The 25853-nt window shown below is 43.0% G+C and overlaps 1 protein-coding gene across 2 annotated transcripts in view; it reads left to right on the top strand.

The window, feature by feature from the left end:
• LOC132830139 (potassium voltage-gated channel subfamily KQT member 4-like) overlaps positions 1 to 25853 on the top strand; it is a 633387-nt gene that overhangs the window by 392435 nt on the left and 215099 nt on the right. For both annotated transcript variants that reach the window (XM_060847647.1, XM_060847648.1), the window contains exon 2: positions 9749 to 9839. In XM_060847647.1, coding sequence (XP_060703630.1) covers positions 9749 to 9839 — 91 coding nt within the window. The remainder of the gene's footprint in view (positions 1 to 9748; positions 9840 to 25853) is intronic.

Genomic DNA, 25853 nt, shown 5'->3' with positions numbered 1-25853 from the left:
GAAAATCTCTTGTGAGGTGGAACTGGACTGGCTGGGTTTATTTTCCCTGGAGCAGAGGAGGCTGAGGGGGGAATCTGATTGAAGTATACAAAATTATGAGAGGCATAGACACAGTAGATTGTAATAATCTTCTCCCCATAGCAGACATAAATTAGAGGACACAAGTTTAAAGTGAGAAGTAATTCTGAGGAAAGATGTTTTCACCCAAAGTATGATAGAAATATGAAATGTGCTGAGAGAGGAGGGTGGACATAGGCACTCCCCCAACATTTAAGAAGCATCTGGATGAGCACTTAAAATGCCAAGGCATAATCAGTTATTGACCAAGTGCAGGTAAATGGGGTTAGTGTAGTTTGGTGATTGCTAGTTGACATTGACATAGTGGGCTGAAGGACCTGTTGTTGTATGTGTTCTGTGTTGTATGACTCTTTGAGAGAAAAAAAAGATAGATACTTTCATATTATAAATATTAATATTACAAAAGAACATGTTCGAAACATTTCAAATTTAAGATAAAATCATTGCAAAATCTTTAAGAAATTCATACTTACTTTACATCGATTTAACCAAACAAAATCAATAGTAACTTGGACCTTGCTTCTTAATCAATAGTAGCTGTCTGTCTTGGGAGATGATGGAATTGCCCAGGAATCTATGTCACTTTTGGTTTGAAACCATAATCACCACATTCCTGAGGGATGTAATTGCACTGGAGGGCTTGAAAAGAAGATTCATCAGGAGGGTGCCTGGTATAAAGTATTTTAGCAGTGAAGAGAGGCTGGATAAGCTTGGGTTGCTTTCCTTGTTGCAGAAGAGATTGAGGGACGATCTGATGGAGGTCTTTGAGCCTATGAGGGGCATGGACAGAGTAAATAGCAGCTTTAACCCTTTTATCAAAAGGTCAGTAACAGAGGGGCATAATTTTAAAGTGAAAATCAGGAGATTTAGAGGGGATTTGAGGAATATAATTTGCAACCCCGATGGTGGTGAGGATGTGGAATGCCCAAGAATGCCTGGAAGTGTAGTTCGGGTGGGAGACCTCATTACCTTTTAAACAGTACTTATGTAAGCACTTGAACTGTCATAAATATTCAAGGCTATAGAGCAAGTGCTAGAAAGTGTGACTTGTGGAGGCATTAATATAATTTTGGTGGTATAGATTCAGTGAGCGGAAGGGCCTTTTCTGTTCTGTGTGATTCTATTGCAGTCCCTTCCAACAGTGTTGGCCTCAGGTCAACTAATTTCTTTTTCCCTTTCTGGTGGTCCTACTTTTCTTCTATCTAGTCAATTCTTTTGCTTTTTCTACACACTCCCGACTGCTAACCCTCCAGCTGTTCGGTCAGCAATGATACCTTTCCGTGAATCACTTCTAATCCCAGACAATTTTAAGTATTGTTTGTAAACATTATTGTTTTACAGATGTGGGTGATCTGTTAGTCTCAAGCTTTCTGCAAGTTCAGTATTGAATGTAAAAAGGGCACTCTGTTAGCTAAACAAATAACAACTGCAAAATTGAGGTGCAGGGAGATCGAGGTGCTCTAGTGCATGAGTCACAAAAAGTTAGTTTTTTCTTTTATTTATTCATAGCATGTGGGTGTTACTGGTTGAAGCAGCATTTATTACCCATCTCTAATTGCCCAGAGGGCAGTTAAGAGTCAACCACATTGCTGTGGGTCTGGAGTCACAGACTAGTTAAGGACAGAAGATTTCCTTCCTTAAAGGATATTAGCAAACCAGATGTTTTTTTCCCAGACAATTAGCAATGGTTTTGTCATCATCCATTAAATTCTTACTTCCAGACTTTTATTGAATTTAAACTCTACCATAGTGAGATTTAAACCCAGGTGCCCAGAACATTTCCTGGGTCTCTGGATTAATAAGTGTAGCGATAATATCTCTAAGCCATCACCTACCCCTAAATATAGGTATGACAAGTAACTATTGTCATACAATTAATGAAATGTTGCCCTTTATTACAAGAGGAATTGAACATAAAAGTAAGGACGTTATCCTTCAGTTAAACAGGGTCTTGGTGAGACCACATTTCAAAAACTGCAATTAGATTTGTTTCATTTAAAAAAGTATGGAAATGCATTGAAAGTGGTGTACTAGACTGATACCTGGTTTACATGATTGTCTTACGAAAATAGGTTGGACTGACTTTTCTTTCCACTGCAGTTTAAAAGCATGAGAGCTGATTTGTTGAAATTTATAAGGGCTGAGGGGTGACCTTATAGAGGTTTACAAAATTATGAAGGGCATGGATAGGGTAAATAGGCAAAGTCTTTTTCCTGGGGTCAGGGAGTCCAGAACTAGAGGGCATAGGTTTAGGGTGAGAGGGGAAAGATATAAAAGAAACCTAAGCGACAACTTTTTCACACAGAGGGTTGTAGGTGAATGGAATGAGCTGCCCGAGGAAGAGGTGGAGGCTGGTACAGTTGCAACATTTAAGAGGCATTTGGATGGGTATATGAATAGGAAGGGTTTGGAGGGATATGGGCCTGGTGCTGGCAGGTGGGACTAGGTTGGGTTTGGATATCTGGTCGGCATGGATGGGTTGGACCGAAGGGTCTGTTTCCATGCTCTATGACTATATTGGTTGGACTTAATAAGTTGGATGTGGAATTGATTTTTTTGTGTGGGTGAGTCTGGAACAAGGAGACACTGTTTTAAAATTAAAGGTTGCCCATTTAAGACAGAAGTGAGGAGAACTTTCTTCTCTGAGAGCTGTGCTTTGGAACTCTGCCTCAAAAGATGGTGGAGGTACAGGGAGGGAGGTGTCATTAGATATTTTCACAACGGAGATAGATAAATTCTTCTCACGGGAAACAAACATTTTTGAGAGTGGATTGGAATGTGAAATTCACAACATAAACAGACAGTCATGATCTTATTGAATGGTGGAGTGGGCTTATTTGAAGAATTATTTTGGACTCCTTGACCATAGCACGAGGACAGAACATTAAGAATGAAATAACTGCATGTTGTAAAATGCAGGCTGTCTCCAAAAGCCTGCTGTCTGCAACATTGCACGATTCTTCAAATTTTCTCAGGTTGGTGTCACTTCCAACATTTGCTCCAGCCATAATCCACCATCCCTTTAGAGGTCCTGGCTTGTTTCAAGCAGTTTAGACAAATGTATGGTGGTACATGGCACTCATAATATTTACTACCTGTTGTTATGCTCAGCCAATCATCAAGTTAGGCACATCGCTACAGGAGCCTGTCAAGTCTGCTCTGCCATTCAGTATAATTATGGCTGATCAAACACTTCAATGCCTTTTATCCACCCCATCCTTATGAGCCTGAATGTTCTGGTAATTAGAAATCTGTCAATCTCTACCTTGAACATATGCAAAGGACTGAGCTTTCACAGCCCTCTAATGTAGATAATTCCAAGACCGACAATCATCTGAGTAAAAATCTAACCACTGCCCTTTGATATGCAATGACATTGTTGTAACTGAATCACTCACTATCAACATCTTGGGGGTTACCATTGATCAGAAACGGAACTTGAGTCACCCTATAAATATAGTGGCTACAAGAGCAGGTTGAATGTTAGGATTACTGCAGCAAGTAACTTACTTGCCGAATCTCTAAAGCCCCGTCCACCATTCACAAGGCACAAGTCAGGACTGTGATGGAAAACTCTCTACTTATTCGGATGGATGTAGCTGTGACAACAAGAAGCTTGACAACATCCAGAAAAATACCAGCCTGCTTGATTGGCAATGCACCCACAAACATTCAGCCATTAAACTATAGCAGCTATTTACGACATGCACAAGAGATCCTTAGACATCCAACCCCAAACCCACAACCACTACCATCTAGAAGGACATGGACAGCAGATACCTGGCAACATCAACACCTGCAAAGTTCCCTCAAAGCCATTCACCATCCTGACTTGGAAATGTATTGTCAGTGTTGTTAGTTAAATCCTGAAATTCCCTCCTAAAGGGCATTGTGGATCTGCTTACAGCACAAGGATTGTAGCAGTTCAAGAAGGCAGCTCACCATCACTTCTCAAGGATTATTGACCGGTGAGCCTGACGTCGGTGGTGGGCAAGTTGTTAAGAGTGAATCCTGACAGACAGGATTTACATATATTTGGAAAGGCAAGGACTGTTTAGGGATAGTCGGCAAGGCTTTGTGCGTGGGAAATCATGTCTCACAAACTTGATTGAGTTTTTTGAAGAATTGGCAAAAGGGATTGATGAGGGCAGAATGGTAGACGTGATCTATATGGACTTCAGTAAGACGTTTGAAAAGGATCCCCATGGAAGACTAGTTAGCAAGATTAGATCTCATTGGAATACGGGGAGAAAGAACCATTTGGATACAGAACTGACTCAAAGGTAGAAGACAGAGGGTGGTGGTGGAGGGTTGTTTTTCAGACTGGAGGCCTGTGACCAGTGGAGTGCCATAAGGATCGGTGCTGGGTCCACTACTTTTTGTTATTTATGTAAATGATTTGGATGTGAACGTAGGAGGTATAGTTAGTAAGTTTGCAGATGGCACGAAAATTGGAGGTGTCATCGACAGAGTACAACAGATTTTTATCAGATGGGCCAGTTGGTTGAGAAATGGCAGATGGAGATTGCGTTAGATAAATGTGAGGTGCTGCATTGTGGAAAAGCAAATCTTTGCAGAGCATATACAATTAATGGTAAGGTCCTGAGGAGTGTTGTTGAACAAAGAGACCTTGGAGTGCAGGTTCATAGCTCCTCAAAAGTGAAGTCACAGGTAGATAGGATAGTGAAGAAGACATTTGGTATGCTTTTCTTTAGTGATCAGAGCATTGAGTATAGGAGTTGGGAGATCATGTTGCAGCTGTCCAGGACGTTGGTTAGGCCACTTTTGGAATATTGTGTGCAATTCTGGTCTCCTTCCTATTGAAAGGATATTGTGAAACTTGAAAGGTTTAAGAAAAGATGTCCAAGAATGTTGCCAGGGTTGGAGGAGTTGAGCTATAGGTCGAGGCTGAATAGGCTGGGGCTGTTTTCCCTGGAGCATTGGAAGCTGAGGAGTGACCTTATTGAGGTTTATAAAATCATGAGGGGCATGGATAGACAAGGTCATTTCCCTGGGGTGGGGATGTCCAGAACTAGATGGCATAGGTTTAGGGTGAGAGGGAAGAGATATAAAAGGGACCCAAGGGACATTATTTTTCACACGAGGCTGGTTCATGTATGGATGAGTTGCCAGAGAAAGTGCTGGTGGCTGATACCATTACAGCATTTAAAAGGCATTTGGATGGGTGTATGAATAGGAAAGTTTTAGAGGGATATGGGCCAAGTGCTGGCAAATGGGACTAGATTAGGTTAGTATATCTGGTCAGCATGGACAAGTTGGACGGAAGGGTCTGTTTCCGTGCTGTACATCTCTATGACTCTTTAACTAGGGATGGATAGAAATGGATGCACATCCCATGAGTGAATTTTTTTCAAAAGTATGTTTTTTATGTTTATTTGCTAGGTTGCATTAATATTCTATTCTTCCATTCCTTACTAGTTTCTTGGTCCTCCTTAGCTGTATTCTTTAAAACATCTTGATCTTCAGATTTACTGCTATTTCTGGCAATATTTTAAGCCTTTACTTTTTATCTGTATAATCCTGAATGTCTGTTGGTAACCCTGATTGACTGATCTTTTTTGAATTGTTGAATCTACCACTACTATTTGGTGGCCTACAAATAACCCCAGTCAGTATTTGCTGTCCCTTACTGTTTTATAGTTCCACCCAACAGGTTTCATGGGTTGTTCTTCTAATCTGAGATCCTCCCTTACTAATGCACTGATCCCATCTCTTACTATCAGGATTGTGTTGGAAGATATTGTCGATCATGTGTAGTGTAGATTTAGTATATTTTAGCCATACAAACTCAATAAGCTGGAGAGCCTCTTCTGCATTGTATGATTTTATGATTATATGGTACAATTGTTTCTGGTAATTGCACTCGGTCAGCTCCTGTTGGAGGTAGCAGTTGTCTTGGTCAGGTCCTTGATACCACTTCAACCTGTCCACCCCTCTCACCTACTCCAACCTCGCAATGTGCAGCCCTCCACTCCCACTGCTCCAATCCCAACCTCGCCATCAAATCAGCTGCCTCATGGTCGGCACATTGGCAATGGGCAGCACAGTGGCGCAGTAGTTAGCACTGCTGCCTCACAGCGCCAGACACCCGTGTTTAATTCCTGCCTCAGGCAACTGTTTGTGTGGAATTTGTACATTCTCCCCGTGTCTACGTGGGTTTCCTCCAGGTGCTCCGGTTTCTTCTAACAGTCCAAAAATATGTAGGTTAGGTGAATTGACCATGCTAAATTGCCCGTAGTGTTAGGTGAAGGGGTAAATGTAGGGGAATGGGTCTGGGTGGGTTGCTGTTCGGAGGGTCGGTGTGGACTTGTTGGGCCAAAGGGCCTGTTTCCATACTGTAAGTAATCTAATCTAATCTAATCACTGAAGCCAGACGTCAACTCACTGACACGTCCTCCTACTATCCCCTCGACCATGCCCCCAACTCTTGGCACCAAACCATCATCTCCCAAACCATCCACAACTTCATGACCTCGGGGATCTCCCATTCACAGCCTTCAACCACATAGTTCCCCAACAATGCACAACCGGGTTTTACCTCTCATCCAAAATCCAAAATCCTGATTGCCCTGGTCGACTAATTGTCTCTGTCTACTCCTCTCCCACCATCTCCTCATGCCTTGACTCTGTCCTGTTCCCCTTGGTCCATCAACTCCCCACATATTATTCGGGACACCACCCATGCCCTCCATCTCCTCTGTGACTGTCAGTTTTCCAGCCCCCAACACCTCATTTTCACCATGGACATCCAGTCCCTATACATGCCCATCCCCCAAGACAAAGGCCTACAAGCCCTCCATTACATCCTTTCCTGCTGACCCAACGAACCCCCCCTGCACTGATACACTCATTTAATTGGTGGAACTGGTCCTTACCCTCAACAACTTCTCCTTCGAATCCTCCCACTTCCTACAAACCAGCGAAGTAGCCATGGGCACCTGCATGTGCCCCAGCTATGCTTACCTCTCGTAGGATATGTGGAATAGTCCATCTTCTGCAATTACACTGGCACAATGCCCCAACTTTTTCTCTACTACATTGATGACTGTGTCAGCGCCACCTCATGCTCCCACCAGGAGGTTGAACAGTTCATCAAATTCACCAACACCTTCCACCCTGACTTCAAGTTCACACGGACCATCTCCAACACCTCCCTCCCCTTCCTGAACCTCTTTGTCTCATCGTCTGGCAACTGACTCAACATGGGCATCTATTTCAAACCTACCAGCTCCCACAGATACCTTGACTAAACCTATCCCAACCCCCCCACCCCCTTACTCCCAATTCCACCTGCCTCTGCCATATTTGCTCCCAGGAGGAGCAATTCCATTCCAGGACATCCCAAATGTTCTGCTACTTCAAGGACTGCAATTTCCCCTCTGACATGATCAGCAATATCCTCCAACGCACCTCTCATCTTCCACTCCTCTGCCCTCAAATCCCACCACTCTAACTTCCGCAAGAATAGAAACCCCCTCTGGTCCTTACCTTCCACCCCTTGATACAGCACATTATCCTTTGCCATGTCTGCCACCTTCAGCCAGACCTCTACACTCCTACCTGCGTTCTGCAGAGACCATTCCCTCTGCGACTCTCTCGTTAGGTCCACACCCTCAACAACCCACCCTCCACATGCAGCACCTTCCTTTCCCATCACAAGAGGTGTAAAGCCTGTGCCCTCACCTCTGCCCAAGGCCCTAGAGGATCTTTTCAAATCCAGTGGAGATTTTCCTGCACATCCACCCACTTCATCTATTGAGTCTATTGCCCTCGATGTGATCTCCTCCACATCAGGATGACAGAACACCAACTGATGAAGTGGTTCAGGGAACATCTCTGGGATGCATGCACCAAACAGCCCCAGTGCCCCGTGGTCACTTTAATCCCCCCTCTCACTCCCCCAAAGACAGACAAGTTTTGGTCCTCCTCCACCGCCAAACCAAAGCCACCCATCAACTGGAGGAAGAATACCTCATCTTCTGCCTCGGGAGCCTACGACCACACAGCATCAACATCAACTTCACCAGTTTCCAAATCTTTCCTACTCCCACTTCATCCCAGACCCAACCCTTCAACTTGGTACTGCCATCCTGACCTATCAGACCTGTCCATCTTCTTTCTCACCTATTCGCTCCACCCTCCCCACTGACCCATCACAATTACCGTCCATCTGCATCCACCTGTTGCCTTCCTAGCTACCCTCCTTCAGTCCCGCCCACGCCTACGTAATTATCTTTCATTCCCCTTCCCCCTCTGTATTTCTGATGAAGGGCTTATGCCCAAACCATCGACTCTCCTGCTCCTCGGATGCTGCCTGACCTACTGCACTTTTCCAGCCCCACACTTTTCAATCTGGACAATTGTATACTGTGTTCATTATATAATAATGACCAGCATTTGTATTATAGATCATATTTGTTGTACAGTGATCATTAATAGATGCAAAGTCATCGTAGTTCCCAAGGGCCATAAGGCTGCTCTCTTATTAGAGAAACAGCTGGTTTAACCTGAGCCTCAGGCAAGGATGCGCTGGAGAGTCCTTTATGGGAACCTCATCCAGTGCAGGAATGAACACACACTGGCATCAGTCAGCAACACAAACCAACTGCCAATCAACTGAGATAACTAAGCCCATATATGTTTTGTGGTGCTGAATAGATTATGTGTTGATCATGAGCAATTGTAATTAGCACTTTTTCAGTTGTAGAGTAATCAGGTAAATACTTTATCACTGTAGTGGGTACTGAGTGTGGGGAAGAAAAGATGGTGCTGAAGTAGCAATGTAACTGGACCAGTATTGTAATCTACAAACCAGGCTTGTGACACAGGATGTGGGTTTGAATCTTACCAAGTCATCTGGTAAGATATAAGTTCAAATAACAAAAAATTGAAATTAAAGCCTAGTATTGGTGGTAATGAAACTATCATCAATTTACAAGAATATTGCCAGGGTTGAAGAGTTTCTGCTATAGGGAGAGGCTGAATAGGGTGGGGCTGTTTTCCCTGGGGTGGGGGAGTCAAAACTAGACGGCATAGGTTTAAGATGAGAGGGGCAAGATTTAAAAGGACCTTAGGGGCAACTTGTTCATGCAGAGGATGGTGTGTATGTGGAATGAGCTGCTGGAGGAAATGGTGGAGGCTGCTACAAATAGAACTTTTAGAAGGCATCTGGATGGGTACATGAAAATAAAGGGTTCAGAGGGATATGAGCCAAATGCTGTCAAATGGGAGCTAGATTTATCTAGAATATCTGGTCAGCATGGATGGGTCGGACTGATTGAGTCTGTTTCTATGCTGTACATCTCTATGACTGTATGACTGTTCTAGATACCCATCTGGTTTATTAATGCTCTTCAGCAAAGTATTCTAAATTAACAAATTATTAAGAAAAACCCCAAGAGGTGCCTTACATAATAGACAGTCATTGATGATTATACTCCAGCAATGTCAGGTTAGTACAATATTCTAACACTTGTTTGCTAATCAGTTTGTTTTTTCTGGAGTATGGATGATTGAATTTGAGACCAATTTGACACTCTAGGATGCTGAGATAAAAACACTGGAAGAGTGTGATCAATAACTCCAGAATATCTGCTATATCTCCTATCACATTTGCTTAATTTAATTACATTCTGTTTGTCTCCAACAGATTCCTGCTTGTCTTCAGTTGTCTCGTCCTGTCAGTGTTTTCCACCATACCTGCGCACCAGGATGTGGCAAATTCTGGACTCTTTATTCTGGTAAGAGAAACGGTGGGAAAAGTTTAACTGTACATAAATGTAATTAGCTGATTTACATTCAATACAATTTTGTAACTCAACATATTTGATTCAAAGTGGAACGGCTGAAACAATATTTAGGATCAGTAGATTGTGCAAGTAATAGTCTAACCTGGTCACAGATGATGCAGATCACCTGCCCCAGTGATGCAAATGTAGCAGTGAGTCATGATGGCAGGATCCTGGAGACCGTGAAAAATGGGACCACGGTAAGGCAAGAAGAACATATGAAATAATCATCGGAGAATGCCATTTAGCCCTTAAAGGCTACACCACCAATCAACGTGCTGATAACTGATTTTCTACTTCAACTCCATCCTCTCCCAAGTCCTTCAATTAGTTGTTTCCAAAATGCTGTTGGCCTTTGTCTTGAATGCACACAAATGTCTCAGCATTTACAATTCTCTAGGGTAAGAGAATTCCAAAAGCTCTTAAAGCTTTGAGTGTAACAGAATCCTCTCACCTCAGTCTTGAATGGACTGTTTTGTGATTGTGACCCCTTGTTCTGAATTACGAGCCAAGGGAAATATTTTCTTAGAATCTAACATTGGCCTCCTCCCTCCTCTGAACAAAAAAAAGGGAGAGGCAAGATTCAGAGGAGACAGAACGTCATGAGAGGAAGGAGAGCGAGTGTAAACTGCTTCTGGAAACTGTTGTTGGTGAGTAACAGATAAGTTTTGAGAAATTGTTATCAGAGCAAAGAGCATCAGAAGTTTCAACATTATAAGGATTAATTAACTTACAAGGGTATGACATGACAGGAGAGCTCCAAATTGTAGTCTGCTCCTCTTGCTCCCTGTGAGAAGCCAGGCATATTTCCAGCGCCTGGGATGTGCATGTTTGTGAGGCGTGTCTCCAGCTGCAGCTCCTGGAAGCCCAAGTTTCGGAGTTGAAGCAACATCTGGAGAAACTGTAGAGTGCTCATGAGGCAAAGAGTGTTGTGGATAGCAGGTATAGAGAGGTGGTAACTGGATGGCACGGTGGCTCAGTGGTTAGCACTGCTGCCTCATAACACCACAGATCTGGGTTCAATTCCAGCCTTGGGGGCTGTCTGCTTGGAGTTTGCACATTCTCCCTGTGTCTGCGTGGGTTTCCTCCGGGTGTTCCGGTTTCCTCCCACAATCCAAAGATGTGCAAGTTAGGTGAATTGGTCATGCTAAATTGCCCAAAGCGTTCAGGGATGCATAGGTTAGGTGCATTAGTCAGGGATAAATATGGGATAATAGAGTTGGGGAATGAGTTTGGCTGCATACTCTTCGGAGGGACAGTGTGGACTTGTTGGGCTGAATGGCCTGTTTCCACACTGTAGGGATTCTATGATTCCTTTCCTATCTGTGGAGTCTGAGTCTGCGTTATGATCATGTTTTTATAGGTGACAAGAGGGTAGCCAGGGAATGGGTTGGCCTACTCCAGGACAAAGGAGGGAATCTATATGCGGAGTCAGAAGAGGGAGGTGAGGCCCTAAACACATTTTTGTATTGGTATTCACCAAAGAGAAGGAACTGGTGGAGGATGATCTCAGGGAAGGGAGTGTTGAGTTTCTAAATCAAAATGTAATTAAAACAGAAGAGGTGTTGTGGGTCTTAAAAAGTATTAGGGTAGATAAGTCTTGGGGTCTTGATGGGATTTCTCCCAGAATATTGAGAGCAGCAAGGGAATAAATTTCTGGAGCATTGACAGATGTATTTGTATCCTCTTTGGCCACAGGTGAGCCCCCAGAGGACTAGGAAATAGCCAAGGTTTCCCATTGTTTCAGAAGGGTAGCAGGAATAATCCTGGAAATTACAGGCCTGTAAGCCTCACATCGATGATAGGGAAATCATTGGAAAAGATTCTCAGGGACAAGGTCTGTACACATTTTGAAGAAAATGGACTTATTAGCGATAGACAGCATGGTTTTGTGCAGAGGAGGTCATGCTTCATTAACTTGGATCAAATTTTTTGAAGAGGTGACAAAGATGATTGATGAGGGAAAAGAGATTGATATTATCTACATGGACTTCAGTAAAGCTTTTGACAAGGTCCCTCATGGCAGACTAGTACAAAAGGTGAAGTCACATGGTATCAGTGATTAATTGGCAAGATGGATACAGAACTTGCTTAATCATAGGAGACAGAGTGTAATGGTGGAAGAGTGCTTTTTGGAATGGAGGCCTGTGACTAGTAACGTTCCACAGGGATTAGTGCTGGGATCTCTGCTGTTTGTGATTTACAGACAGTCGGTTTGCTAAAATGTGATAGTTCTGTTCTCATGCAATCCCATGTCATTAGAAAATCACGTAATAACAGCAACATTTAAACTGTTTCTAAACTGCGAACTTTTAAAGCGTTAAACATGATTCTTTAGTTTATATTAGTGTTCCCAAGAACTAGCCATTTGGATACAGAACTGGCTCAAAGGTAGAAGACAAAGGGTGATGATGGAGGGTTGCTTTTTAGACTGGAGGCCTGTGACTAGTGGAGTGCCGCAAGGGTCAGTGCTGGGTCCACTGTTTTTCATCATTTACATAAATGATTTGGATGTTACCATAGTAGGTATAGTTAGTAAGTTTGCAGTTGACACCAAAATTGGATATGTAGTGTAGTCAGAACACCACTGGATCTTGATCAGATGAGCCAATGGGCCGAGGGATGGCAGATGCAGTTTAATTTAGATAAATGTGAGAGGCTGCATTTTGGAAAGGCAAATCAGGACAGAACTTATCCACTTAATGGTAAGGTCCTGGAGGGTATCTTTAAAAAGGGGCACGGTGGCACAGTGGTTGTGGGCGGCACGGTGGCACAGTGGTTAGCACTGCTGCCTCACAGCGCCAGGGACCTGGGTTCAATTCCCGACTCAGGCGACTGACTGTGTGGAGTTTGCACGTTCTCCCCGTGTCTGTGTGGGTTTCCTCCGGGTGCTCCGGTTTCCTCCCACAGTCCAAAGATGTGCAGGTCAGGTGTATTGGCCATGCTAAAGTGCCCATAGTGTTAGGTAAGGGGTAAATGTAGGGGTATGGGTGGATTGCGCTTCGGCGGGTCGGTGTGGACTTGTTGGGCCGAAGGGCCTGTTTCCACACTGTAAGTAATCTAATCTAAAAAGGAGACCTTGGAGTGCAGGTTCATAATTCCTTGAAAGTGGAGTCACAGGTAGATAGGATAGTGAAGAGGTGTTTGGTTTGCTTTCTTTTATCGGTCAGAGTATTGAGTACAGGCGTTGGGAGATTATGTGGCGGCTGTACAGGATGTTGGTTCGGCCACTTTTGGAATATTGTGTGCAATTCTGGTCTTCCTCTATAGGAAGGATATTGTGAAACTTGAAAGCGTTTAGAAAAGATTTACAAAGATGTTGCCAGTGCTGGAGGGTTTGAGCTTTAGGGAGATGCTGAATAGGCTGGGGCTGTTTTCCCTGGATTATCGGAGGCTGAGGGGTGGTCTTATAGAGGTTTATAAAATCATGAAGGGCATAGGGTAAATAGACAAGGTCTTTTCCTTGGAGTGGGGAAGTCCAGAACTAGAGGTCAAAGATTTAGGGTCAGAGGGGAAAGATATAAAAGGGACATAGAGAGTGGTGTGTGTATGGAATGGTCTTCCAGATGAAGTGGTGGAGCCTGGTATAATTACAATATTTAAAAATCAGCTGGGTGGGTATGGATGGGTATATGTATAGGAAGGGTTTAGAGGGATATGGGCCAAGTGCTGACAAATGGGACTAGATTAGTTTAGGATATTTGGTCGGCTTGGAAGAGTTGGACCGAAGGGTCTGTTTCCATGCTGTACACCTCTATGACTCTGATTCTAAATGTAAGGTGATGTTTTTTGGAAGGTCAAGTGCAGTTTGAAATTATACAGTGAATGGCAGAACCCTTAGGAGTATAGATATGCAGAGGGATCTGGATGTGCAGGTCCACACATCACTGAAGGTTGCAGCACAGGTAGATAAGGTAGTAAAAAGGGCTTATGGCATGCTTGCCTTCATTGAAAGGGACATTGATTATAAGGTAGACAAGTTATCCTGCAGCTTTATAGAATTTTAGTTAAGCCACACTTGGAATATTGCGTCCAGTTCTGGTCACCACACTACCAGAGGAATGTGGATCCTTTGAACAGGGTACAGAAAAGGTTGACCAGGATGTTGCCTGGTATGGGGAATTTGGGTTATGAAGAAAGGTTGGATAGACTGGGTTTATTTTGAGTGTGATGCAGGGAGTTGAGGGATGACCTAATAGAATTTTGTAAGATAGTGAATAGCATGGATAGAGTGTAAAGTATGAGGCTTTTTCCCAGGATAGAGGGGTCAATTACTAGGTGACACGGATTTGCAGTGCAAGCGGGAAGGTTAAATGAGATGTACGAAACAGGTTTTTCTCACAAAGTGTGGTGAGCACCTGGAACACATTGCCAGAGGAGCTAGTGGAAGCAAACATAATAACAGCATTCAAGAAACACCTGGATAAATATATGCATCGGAAGGGAACTGAGGGTCACTGGACCTGTCAGTGAAGGCAGTTTTGTTGGAAGGGCTACATATATTGACGCAGGCTTGGAAGGCCGAAATGCGGCGGAGCTGTATTGTTCTTTGTTCTTTGCTTGTCCCTATGTTTTCACAGTTGGGCCTACTTGTTCACTTTTTCTCAGACTTGGAGGGGCTCGTGAACAAATTTCATTGAAATAAGGGTTGGTACAATGGGAACACTTTTTTTTAAAATCCAAATCAATAATTGATCATTTAAATAAATGAATAATTATTTAAAATAAGAGTTTAAAAAGTGGCAAGCAGCGGAGCTGAAAAATAAAACCTTCTTTGTCTTTTCAGTTAAGAAACAGAATTAAAGCGAGACAGACAAGGTCCCCAGTCTTGATCAATAGTGAATGAGAGAGGACTGAGAACAAGCTAAGGATTCGGGTTTAAGAAACACTGACCTTGCTTTAGCCTCTGGTGGCAAACATCCTAAGAAGGTCTTGGTGGAATTCATATGAAAATGGGTTTGAGAACCGGGTTACCTGTCAGCCTGGATCATTCTACTCTCCCAAACTACTTTCTGGTGGTTTTAGTGGGGAATAGTGTGAGAAAGAGGACATTGAGTGTGTATCTGGCTTACTTGGTCGCTGTTCCTACATACTCTCATTGCATTCCCAATTGTGCTACACCTCTGTACGCACAATAGTGTACCAATCCTCCTTCCTTTCTGACTCCATCCCTCTCACATGTTCTCACTTCCTCTCTCTTCCTCTCTATCTCACTGTCTCTCCTGCACTGTCTCCCTATCCATAAATATCTGCCCATCACTTGCCCTCCTTCCACTCTTTACTCCCCCTCCCTCCAATCTTCACTTCTCCTCCCTCCAATCTTCACTCTCTTCATCCTCCACTCTACTCTTCCTCTACCTTTCACTCTCCCCTTAATCCTTCATTCCTGCCTCCCTCCACCCTTTACTCTCCACTCCTTCCATCCATCATTCTTGCCTCCTTCTTCCTTTCTCCCATCCTTTGCTGCCCCCATTTCAATCACTCACTCCTCCAATATTCCCCCTTCAGTCAATCTCCCTTATATCTCAGTCTTTCCATCCCCATTTGTTCCTCTCCTCCACACTTGCTCCCACTCAGTCACTCCCTCCCTTCCTCACTCAGCCACCCATCCCTCATCCTTCCCCCATAACCGCTCACATATTCCTCACTCACTTTCTGGCTTCCATAGATGTTTGACACAGAAACCCAACCTGTGCAGTGAGAGAAGTGGCTTCTGATTAGATGAACAGCTCTGTACAAAATATTTCACATGTTTATATCAGCATTTGAAACAGCAGCTGCTGGTTAGATAGGAGCTCGCTGGCTGCCTGCTGCATAAGCCTGATTTAACCCTTAAAATTGTTTTGTGTTTCAAATTAGATTACCATTCTTTTAAACTCCAATGAATATAGGTTTCATCTACTCAGTCTCTCCACAGAAGATGAAAAGTTATTCCAGAAGCCAGTCTCATGAACATTCATTGTGCTTCCTCTCTGGCAAGAGATTTATTTCCTTTAGTTAAAGAGAGCAAAACCGCAGAAATATTCTTTTGCCTGATATAATTGCACGAAGAACTCTTTTTACTTTTAAATTCCAATCCATTCATGTAACAAAGCCTAACATATAATTTGCTTTCCTAATGGCTTGTTATAATTAATGTTAACTTTCCGTAAAAAAAAAACTAGACCCGAATAGCCAGTTAGCAGTTTTTTCATTGGCTGCTGAAGAATTTTCAACAACACTTTGTTTCCGGACCTAGTTCTCTGGAATGAAGTGGACCAAGTGAATCAAAGTATCCACAGGAGAAGATTGAGGGGGCATACATCATTGTATCATAAGATTTCGGTTGGTGTTTGAAAAGGGCATGGAGCAATCAAATGTAGGGATAAATGACATGAAAATAACCAACTTCAATGGGGTAACAATAGATTTGGCTAAAATAATTTTGAATCAAAGATTAACAGGTAAAGCAGTAACTGACCCATAGGGAACCTTTAAAGAAAAGATTGTTCAAGTGCAGTCAAAGAAGTATATTCCCACAAAGAGAAAATTTAGGGCAATAAGTTCAAAACTCCCTAACTGAGAAAAGAAATTGTGATTAAAATGAAGCTGGAAAATTGAACTGAGATTCAGCAGAATATTGATATAGCCTGGTAAAGATGGTAATTGAAAAACACACAAGAGAAGGAATGTGAGAGTATGAGAAGAGAGTGACAGCTAAGATAAAACCAAATCTTAAAGTGACTACAGAGACATTAATACTAAAAGGGTGAGAGAAGAGATAGCAGGCAGTTAAATATCTAGAGGGGATTTGTATGTGGAAACAGGTGAGGTAGTAAGTGAATAGTTTCTATCTATCTTTACCATGGACAAAGATGCTGTGCAAATCATGGTGGAAAAGGATGTAGTTCAGCCAATTGAAGGGTTTAAAATTGATAAAGAGGAGGGATTAGAGGGCTGTTAGGACTTAAAATTGATAAGGTTCTAGAATCAGTTGTGATGCATCCAAAGATATTGAGTGATATGAAGGAGTCAGTGTTGGACAGCGGTAGACAAAGCTGAAAAATGTGTTGCTGGAAAAGCACAGCAGATCAGGCAGCATCCAAGGAGCAGGAGAATCGATGTTTCGGGCATAAGCCGAAAGGGCATATGCCCAAAACGTCGATTCTTCTGCTCCTTGGTTGCTGCCTGACTTGCTGCACTTTTCCAGCAACACATTTTTCAGCTCTGATCTCCAGCATCTGCAGTCTTCACTTTCTCCTGCGATGGACAAAGTTAAAAATCACACAATACCAGGTTATGGTCCAACAGATTTATTTGGAAGCACTAGCTTTCAGAGGTTTGCTTCTTGATCAGGTGTTTGTGATATTGAAAGGTATGAGACTGGAAATTGTGCAAATACTGATCATGAAACTCAGGGGTGGCACCCAAAGGATTGGAGAATTGAAAATGTTACAACATTTTTCAAAAAGCAGTAAAGAAAAAAAAAAGTTATAGATAATTCAATTTAACATTTGTGTTGGGAAAGAATAATCATAGAATCTCGAGAGTGTGGAAACAGGCCCTTCAGCCCAACAAGTTCACACTGACCCTCCGAAGTGCAGTCCACCCAGATTCACACCTTCTCCTATTACCCTATATTTACCCTTGACTAATGCACATTCTAGCATGGCCAATTCACCTAACCTGCACGTATTTTTTGGACTGTGGGAGGAAACCAGACGCAGACAGGGAGGATGTGCAAACTGCACAGTTGCCTGAGGCTGGAATCAAACTAGCATCTGTGGCGCTGTGAGGCAGCAGTGTTGATCACTGAGCCACCATGCCATCCCACAGCTTTTCATGATGAAGAAATTGATTAAGGCAGAGCAGTGGATGTTATTTGTATCAATTTAAGCAACGGCTTGGGAGAACTAGCCATTTGGATACAAAATTTGCTCGAAGGTCGGAGACAGAGGGTGGTGATGGAAGATAGTGTTTTGGACTTGAAGCCTGTGACAAGCGATGTGCTGCAAGGATCGGTGTTGTGTTCACTACTTTTTGTCATTTATATAAATGATTTGGATATGAATGTAGCAGATATGGTTAATAAGTTTTCAGATGACACCAAAATTGGTGGTGTAATGGAGAGTGAAGAGTGTTATCTCGGGGTAGAATAGGACCTTGATCAGATAGGCAAAAGGGCCAAGGAGTGGCAGGTGGAGTTTTAGATAAATGTGAGGTGTTGCATTTTGGAAAGGCAAATCAGGGTAGGATCTTTACTCTTAATGGTGAAGTCCCGGGGAGTGTTGCTGAACAAAGAGATCTTGAGGTGCAGGTTAATTGAAAATGGAGTCGTGGACAGACAGGGTAGTGAAGAAGGTATTTGGTACACTTGCCTTTATTGGTCAGAGCATTGATTTGGGAGGTCATGCTGTCGACATTGTTTGGCCAAACTTTCAAAATATGGCATTCAATTCTGGTCTCCCTGCTATAGGAAAGGTGTTGTGAAACTTGAAAGAGTTCAGAAAAGATTCACATGAATGTTGGCAGGGTTGGAGAGTTTGAATTATAGGGAGAGGTTGAATAGGCTGGGACTATTTTCCCTGGTGATTTGGAGGCATAAGGGTAACCTTTTAGGGGTTAATAAAATCATGAGGGGCATGGATAGGGCAAGGTATAGGTGAGTCCAAAACTATAAGGCATAGGTTTAAGGTGAGAGGAGGAAAGGTTTAAAAGAGACCTAAGGGGCAATGTTTTCACACAGGATGGTATTTGTATGGAACAAGTGACTGGAGGAGGTGGTGGTGCTGGTGTAATTACAATATTTGAAACGCATCTGGATGGGTACATGAATAGGAAGGGTTTAGAGGGGTAAATACTGGCAAATGGGGAGTAGATTACTTTGTGATGTCTGGTCAGCACGGACGAGTTGGACCGAAGGGCCTGTTTCCATGCTGTACACCTCTATGACTCTAAATGATAATTCAGGACAATATTAATTATCACTCAGGCAAATGTGCAACCTATGTTTACTTATGAACTTTCTATATCGTGATGTGTTACTGGCAATCAGACAGCTTGAGGGGATCATTTTTTCATCTTAGTAACACCCAGATGCCATTCATGGGCAAGAGGCAGTACACAAACTGAAGCACTTCAAATAACTGCTACCCAGTTGTCATCAAACAGTGTGATTTCAATACAGTTATGTATTCTAGTATGGAACTGATTCTTCCTCAATTTTGTGATTCCACTTGCTTTACAGGTGATTATTTACTACTGCAGAGGCTCAAATCTTTACAAGATTCATGTTTAGGTGAAACCACTGCAATTATGTCATTTTCGTTGCTGCGTCATTGCTAACTCTGTGATAGCAATATGGCTAGGCATGTCGAATATGCAGTTGCATGAATCTGTGGGATACTCCACCTCAATGTTGTATTGATGAAGATAATCTAATGTAGATGTAAAGGTTGATGATCAGATCGTGATGTGTCTAACAATAAAGTCAGGACCTGCAGATCATTACAGAGAACACACTTCCTGTCACAGAGATACAAGTGCCAATGTTCATGATTGTAGGTCCTTTTATCCTTCCCATTCACCAGTTGAGTATTTGCATTCAATTTCTGACAGTAAAGTAAAAGTCAAGTCACCAAAATCCTACCTGATCATGGACACCTAATGGTGGGTAGGTGCACCCACAATATGGTTAGCAGGGTTTTGACCCAGCAACAATGAAGGAAGGTTGAGATAGTTCCAAATAATGATGGTGCATGACTTAGACAGGAAACTTGCAGGTCTTAATATTCCCTTAAATCTGTTAACACTGTTCTTCTGGGTTGTCACAGAAGCCTTCTTGATTTGTCGCAGCACAGCTTGTAGCTGCTGCCACTGACTTGGTGGTGAATGGTGTGAATATAGAGGACATGAAATGCTAATCAAGCAGGCTGATTTGACCTAGATAGGGTTGAGCCTCTTGAGTTTTGTTGGAGCTGTATACATGTAGGGAAGTGAGTATTTTGTCAGACTCCCGACTTGTGCTTTGTCGATGGTGCACAGACTGGAAAGTGCCAGGTGTTGAGTTGATTGCTGCAGAATTCCCAGCCTCCGATTTGCCATTGTAACCGTAGTATTTTTATGGAGAAAGTGAGGACTGCAGATGCTGGAGATCAGACTCGAGAGTTTGGTGTTGGAAAAGCACAGCAGGTGAGGCAGCACCTGGGGAGCAGGAGAATCGATGTTTCCAGCATAATTCCTGTTGAAGGGCTTATGCCAGAAGTCTCGATTCTCCTGCTCCCTGGATGTTGCCTGATCTGCAAACCCCCCCCCCCCACCTCAACACAGAATTTTATAGCTGATTAGATGATTAGATCAGTTTCTGGTTTTCTATAATGGCTAGGATGTTGATAGTGGGTATTAAGTAATGCTAATGCCGTTGTATATCAAAGGAAAATATTTAATCTCTTTTGTTAAGATAGCATTGTCTGACACTTATTGGTGAAAATGTTGCTTACTACATCAGTCCAAGCTAGAATACCTAGGTCTTACTGCACATGGACACGGACTGCTTGAGTACCTGAGGAGTCATGAATGGTCACAAACATATGCAATCATCAGCAAATATTCTCATTTTTGACTTTACAGTAAAGGCCTTGAAGCAGCTGAAGATGGTTGAGCCTTGGACACTATTCTGAGGAACTTCAGCAGAGAATTCCTGAGCTAAGCTGATTTATCTGCAAGAAACACAAATATCTTCCTTTATGCCTGGAATGCCTCCAACTGTGGATAGTTTTCCTTCGATTCCTATTGACTTCAGTTTCGTAAGTTCCTCTGTGCCACAGTTGGGGTCTCTACAGGAACCCAAACTGAGCATCATTTAGCAGGTTATTTTTGAGTAAGAACCGCTTGTAAACTCTGCTGATGGCACTAAGTTACTCTGGGTGATGGACATTGACATTCCGTACCCAGAGTATATTCTGTACCCTTGCCACACTTTGTGCATCCTCAAATGGAGAAGAGCTGGTTCATCAGCTGAGAAAGGACTGTTGGTTAAAGTTATCAGGAGGCCTCTTTGCCCATATTTGACCTGATGCCATGATATGTCATGGGGTCCATAATGAATGTTGAGCACTCCCAAGGCAACTCCTTCCTGACTGCTACTGTATCACAATCTCTAATGGACCTGCCCTGTCATCAAGACAGCCATTCTCAGCTTTGGTAAGTGGAGTAGCTCACATCTTGCCTGTTAGGTGTGATCCTGTGAGAATGACTATAACAGGCTGTTGCTTGACTAGTTTGTGTGGCAACTCTCCCAAGATTAACAGAAGCCTGCAGATGTTAGAAAGGAAGATTATGCAAAGTCAACTGGACTGTGATGCACCCTTGGTTGATATCAGGTGAACTGTCCAGTTTCATTCCTTCTGCAGCCTTTGTAATAGTTAGATTCAATTGAGTGGCTAGCCTGACCATTTCAGAATGCTGGATTAGTGGTGCTGGAAGAGCATAGCAGTTCAGGCAGCGTCCAATGAGCAGCGAAATTGACGTTTCTGGCAAAAGCCCTTCATCAGGAATTAAGGCAGAGAGCCTGAAGCATGGAGAGATAAGCTAGAGGAGGGTGGGGGTGGGGAGAAAGTAGCATAGAGTACAATGGGTGAGTGGGGGAGGAGATGAAGGTGATAGGTCAGGGAGGAGAGGGTGGAGTGGATAGGTGGAAAAGGAGGTAGGCAGGTAGGACAAGTCCGGACAAGTGATGGGGACAGTGCTGAGTTGGAAGTTTGGAACTAGGGTGAGGTGGGAGAAGGGGAAATGAGGAAACTGTTGAAGTCCACATTGATGCCCTGTGGTTGAAGTGTTCCAAGGCGGAAGATGAGGCGTTCTTCCTCCAGGCGTTTGGTGGTGAGGGAGCAGTGGTGAAGGAGGCCCAGGACCTCCATGTTCTCAGCAGAGTGGGAGGGGGAGTTGAAATGTTGGGCCACGGGGCGGTGTGGTTGATTGGTGCGGGTGTCCCGGAGATGTTCCCTAAAGCGCTCTGCTAGGAGGTGCCCAGTGTCCCCAATGTAGAGGAGACCGCATCGGGAGCAACGGATACAGTAAATGATATTAGTGGATGTGCAGGTAAAACTTTGATGGATGTGGAAGGCTCCTTTAGGACCCTGGATACAGGTGAGGGAGGAGGTGTGGGCACAGGTTTTACAGTTCCTGCGGTGGCAGGGGAAAATGCCAGGATGGTAGGGTGGGTTGTAGGGGGGGCGTGGACCAGACCAGGTAGTCACAGAGGGAACGGTCTTTGCGGAAGGCGGAAAGGGGTGGGGAGGGAAATATATCCCTGGTGGTGGGGTCTTTTTGGAGGTGGTGGAAATGTTGGCGGATGATTTGGTTTATGCGAAGGTTTGTAGGGTGGAAGGTGAGCACCAGGGGCATTCTGTCCTTGTTACGGTTGGAAGGGTGGGGTCTGAGGACAGAGGTGCGGGATGTGGACGAGATGAGTTGGAGGGCATCTTTAACCATGTGGGAAGAGAAATTGTGGTCTCTAAAGAAGGAGACCATCTGGTGTGTTCTGTGGTGGAACTGGTCCTCCTGGGAGCAGATACGGCGGAGGCGGAGGAATTGGGAATACGGGATGGCATTTTTGCAAGAGGTAGGGTGGGAAGAGATGTAATCCAGGTAGCTGTGAGAGTCGGTTGGTTTTGTAAAAAATGTCAGTGTCAAGTCGGTCATCATTAATGGAGATGGAGAGGTCCTGGAAGGGGAGGGAGGTGTCAGAGATGGTCCAGGTAAATTTAAGGTCAGGGTGGAATGTGTTGGTGAAGTTGATGAATTGCTCAACCTCCTCATGGGAGCACGAGGTGGCGCTGTTAAGTCAACCATATAGCTGTAGATTTGCAGTCACACATGGGCCAGATATGTATGATACATTCTCCTTCCCTAAAGGATAATGAATCAGATTGGTTTTTACAATTATTCATAATAGTTTCCTGTTCACTGGTAGATGAGCTCTTAATTCCAGATTTATTTATTGAATTTGTTTTTTTGTGGTGGGATTCAGACCAATGTTCTAGAATATTAGCCTGGGATTCTGGATTCATATCCATTGAAAATACACTATGGCACTGGTTCACCACATTGAGTTCATGGAGGTGCTATCTTTATCAATAATGTATTTGCTGTGTCATTGCACATCTTGGTAAAGAAGCTCTGTGATTTCTGTGTACCTGGGAATGAATTTATGATACAAGCAGGGAATAATGCTCACTCTTTCATGTTTGATGGGGTTAGAAGGAAACAAATGACATTACATTGTTATGTGCAAGTTTACTCTCGTTGTTATCTCCCTGTATCTTAGAAAGTTAATTTCAGACACAGTGAGTTTGTCTTTCTCTGTGTTGAGTGTCAAATTATTTTATGTGAGCTCAGTGAGCACTGCTGATAATTACTGATGGTTTGTCCATTCTATAAACAATGTCAGGTTTAGAAGCCACCCCCCCACCCCCCACCCCCACCCCCCAACATCTGACAAGTTTGAAGAACCAGTCTTCTGAGTGGCAGTAGAGTGAATCCCTCCTTCAGAGGGGCAGCAGAAGCCTTTGGAGCTCAGTATTAAAGTCTCTAATTCAGAAATGATATCCACGTTCACTACAGACAGTACGCATACTGGTATTGACAGTGAGATACACAATCTGTACAGTGTAGATGTCAATGAAATGTTCCTTTCTACCCCATTTATATCAACCATGTACCAGAGCTGTTAGGGAAATGCTCAAGAATCATACTGTACAGGATGGGATTGAAATCTTCTATTTTGCCTTGTGCACATTTTGTGTTAACTGCCTTGGAGACAACCTTTTCATTCCCCATCATCATCTGTAAAAAATCTCATTAAATACTGCAGACACCTGACCAATTCAGTGTTTATGAACAATAAGCAAAATGCTAAGTTCATGGAAGGAATATTAACTGTATTAAGTATATTGCTGACAATAGTAAAACTAGCTTAGGGAGTACGAGTAAATAGTGCATTGGCTCCAAAAGTGTCTTTCTGCTGTACAAGGGAAATCTCCCACATAGACCGTTGGCACAAGATTCCTGCCTGACTCTGTCTTAATTAGAAATTTTAAATCTGTATATCCGGTGAAACTCAGATGCTAATTAAGTAATAAATCAAAAATGCCAATTAGATATTTTAAAAGAATATGAAATCTGCAAGTTTTCATTCACATTGGCTGGGTAATTAGCAGAGTGATGCTCCTTGGACTGTTTTGGATGTAGTTGTTTAATCAGAAGCTATATATCTCAGGCATCATGCTGTGAAAAATATGGAACCCAATCTGTGCCTTCACATAGTTTTGCAGATATTCAATGAGTTGGCTGAACTGTGAGGTTTCCAGTCTGTGCTGAATCAACTGATGTCTGTCAGTGAAGGAGTCAGCATTAATGACCTCAACTGTGTTGAGTTGTAAAGGAGAAAGTTGGCCAGTCCTCTCACACACAATGATGTTAACCTCTTGATGCTTCCATGTGCAACTAGTCATTCAACCGTAATCATCAAACATAGGACATCACAATCACTGGTGCTCTTCCTGCTCACTTGCAGGACAAAGTTGCACATAATAGAAAGAACTAGAGTATTTTAACAGGGACAGCATAGCCTGAGCCCAGGAAAGGACATGATACTCCTCATTGTGCAACTAACTGCAACAGAGGCCAATGCGTCAGATAGTGCTTAGAACACTGAGGATGATGGTATGTTCATCTCTAATGTCCCTTCTCAAATCCCATCTTGCTTTAATCCAGTTATCTTACATGAAGTGCAACCTGTGATGTTACTATTGGTTTCCACACAACTGTGATGGATGTTCCATACTGAAGAGCACTGATGGAACTGGAGTGATGAAGGGATGTTTTTCAAAGGGAACCTGTATCTTAAAACTATATTCTCTGCCTCACTAGAATGAATGAACCCTGGATGGGTCCTTTCTTTCTTGTGTTTCTTCCTCCTTTTTTTTTTACTTTCTGTTTGCTGCTTCTAACTGGCCTCAGGATGGCTGGTAGCAATGGTTATGCGATCGTGATGGATATCTAGTGGAAAAAGCAAACCTTCGAATGCACTCTGGCATGTTCTGGCTTCTCTCATAAGTGGTCAAGACAACAGAAGCATGGCTTTAGTAAAAATAAAAAAAACGCTAGAGAAGCTCAGCAGGTCTGGCAGCAAATGTGGAGAGAAAGCAGTGTTAATATTTCAAATCCAATGGCTTCTTCTAAACTGAACTGATGAGTTTCTCCAGCTATTTCTGTTTCAGATTTCCAAAATTTGCAGTTCTTTGTTTTATTTAATTGCTTTAACATGTTAGCGATCTGCTTCATGACGCTGTGGTGGCAACAAAGATTTTATTATATGCCCATTATTCTTACATTATCCATGTGATGCAGCTAGAGAGTCTCACATGTTTACAAACATCGATCATGTTCAACTTGGAGGCTTGAAGACAGTGTGAACAGCAGATTGTTTCAGGAAGAAGATACAGTTATAGCTTCCAGGATAACTGGCATTTACCAACAATAGGATTTTTATGTAATATCATAGAATGGTACCAGCGCAGATAGAAACCATTTAGAAAATTATGTTGTTATGACCTACTGGGGTGTCATGTCCCAGACTGAATTTTGCTATTCCTGGATTCATGCCAAATATTTTAGCTCATTTTTAGGGTATGCATTGCACCCAAGTTTACCTGAGTTACAAGCTAAGATTTTAAACCACAGATGTATAACGCCAGCTGAAACTGGCTCAAAGATGGAAGACAGAGGGTGGTGGTGGAGGGTTGCTTTTCAAACTGGAGGCCTGTGACCAGTGGTGTGTCACAAGGATCAGTGCTGAGTCCACTGCTTTTTGTCACTTAAATAAATGATTCGGATGTGAACAAAGGAGAAATAGTTAGTAAGTTTGCAGATGACACCAAAATTGGAGGCATAGTGTACAGCGAAGAAGGTTACCTCAGAGTGCAA

This window comes from Hemiscyllium ocellatum, chromosome 30 (genome assembly GCF_020745735.1).
Source record: "Hemiscyllium ocellatum isolate sHemOce1 chromosome 30, sHemOce1.pat.X.cur, whole genome shotgun sequence".
Classification (NCBI taxonomy): Eukaryota; Metazoa; Chordata; class Chondrichthyes; order Orectolobiformes; family Hemiscylliidae; genus Hemiscyllium; species Hemiscyllium ocellatum.
This window is presented reverse-complemented; position numbering and strand designations above follow the sequence as displayed.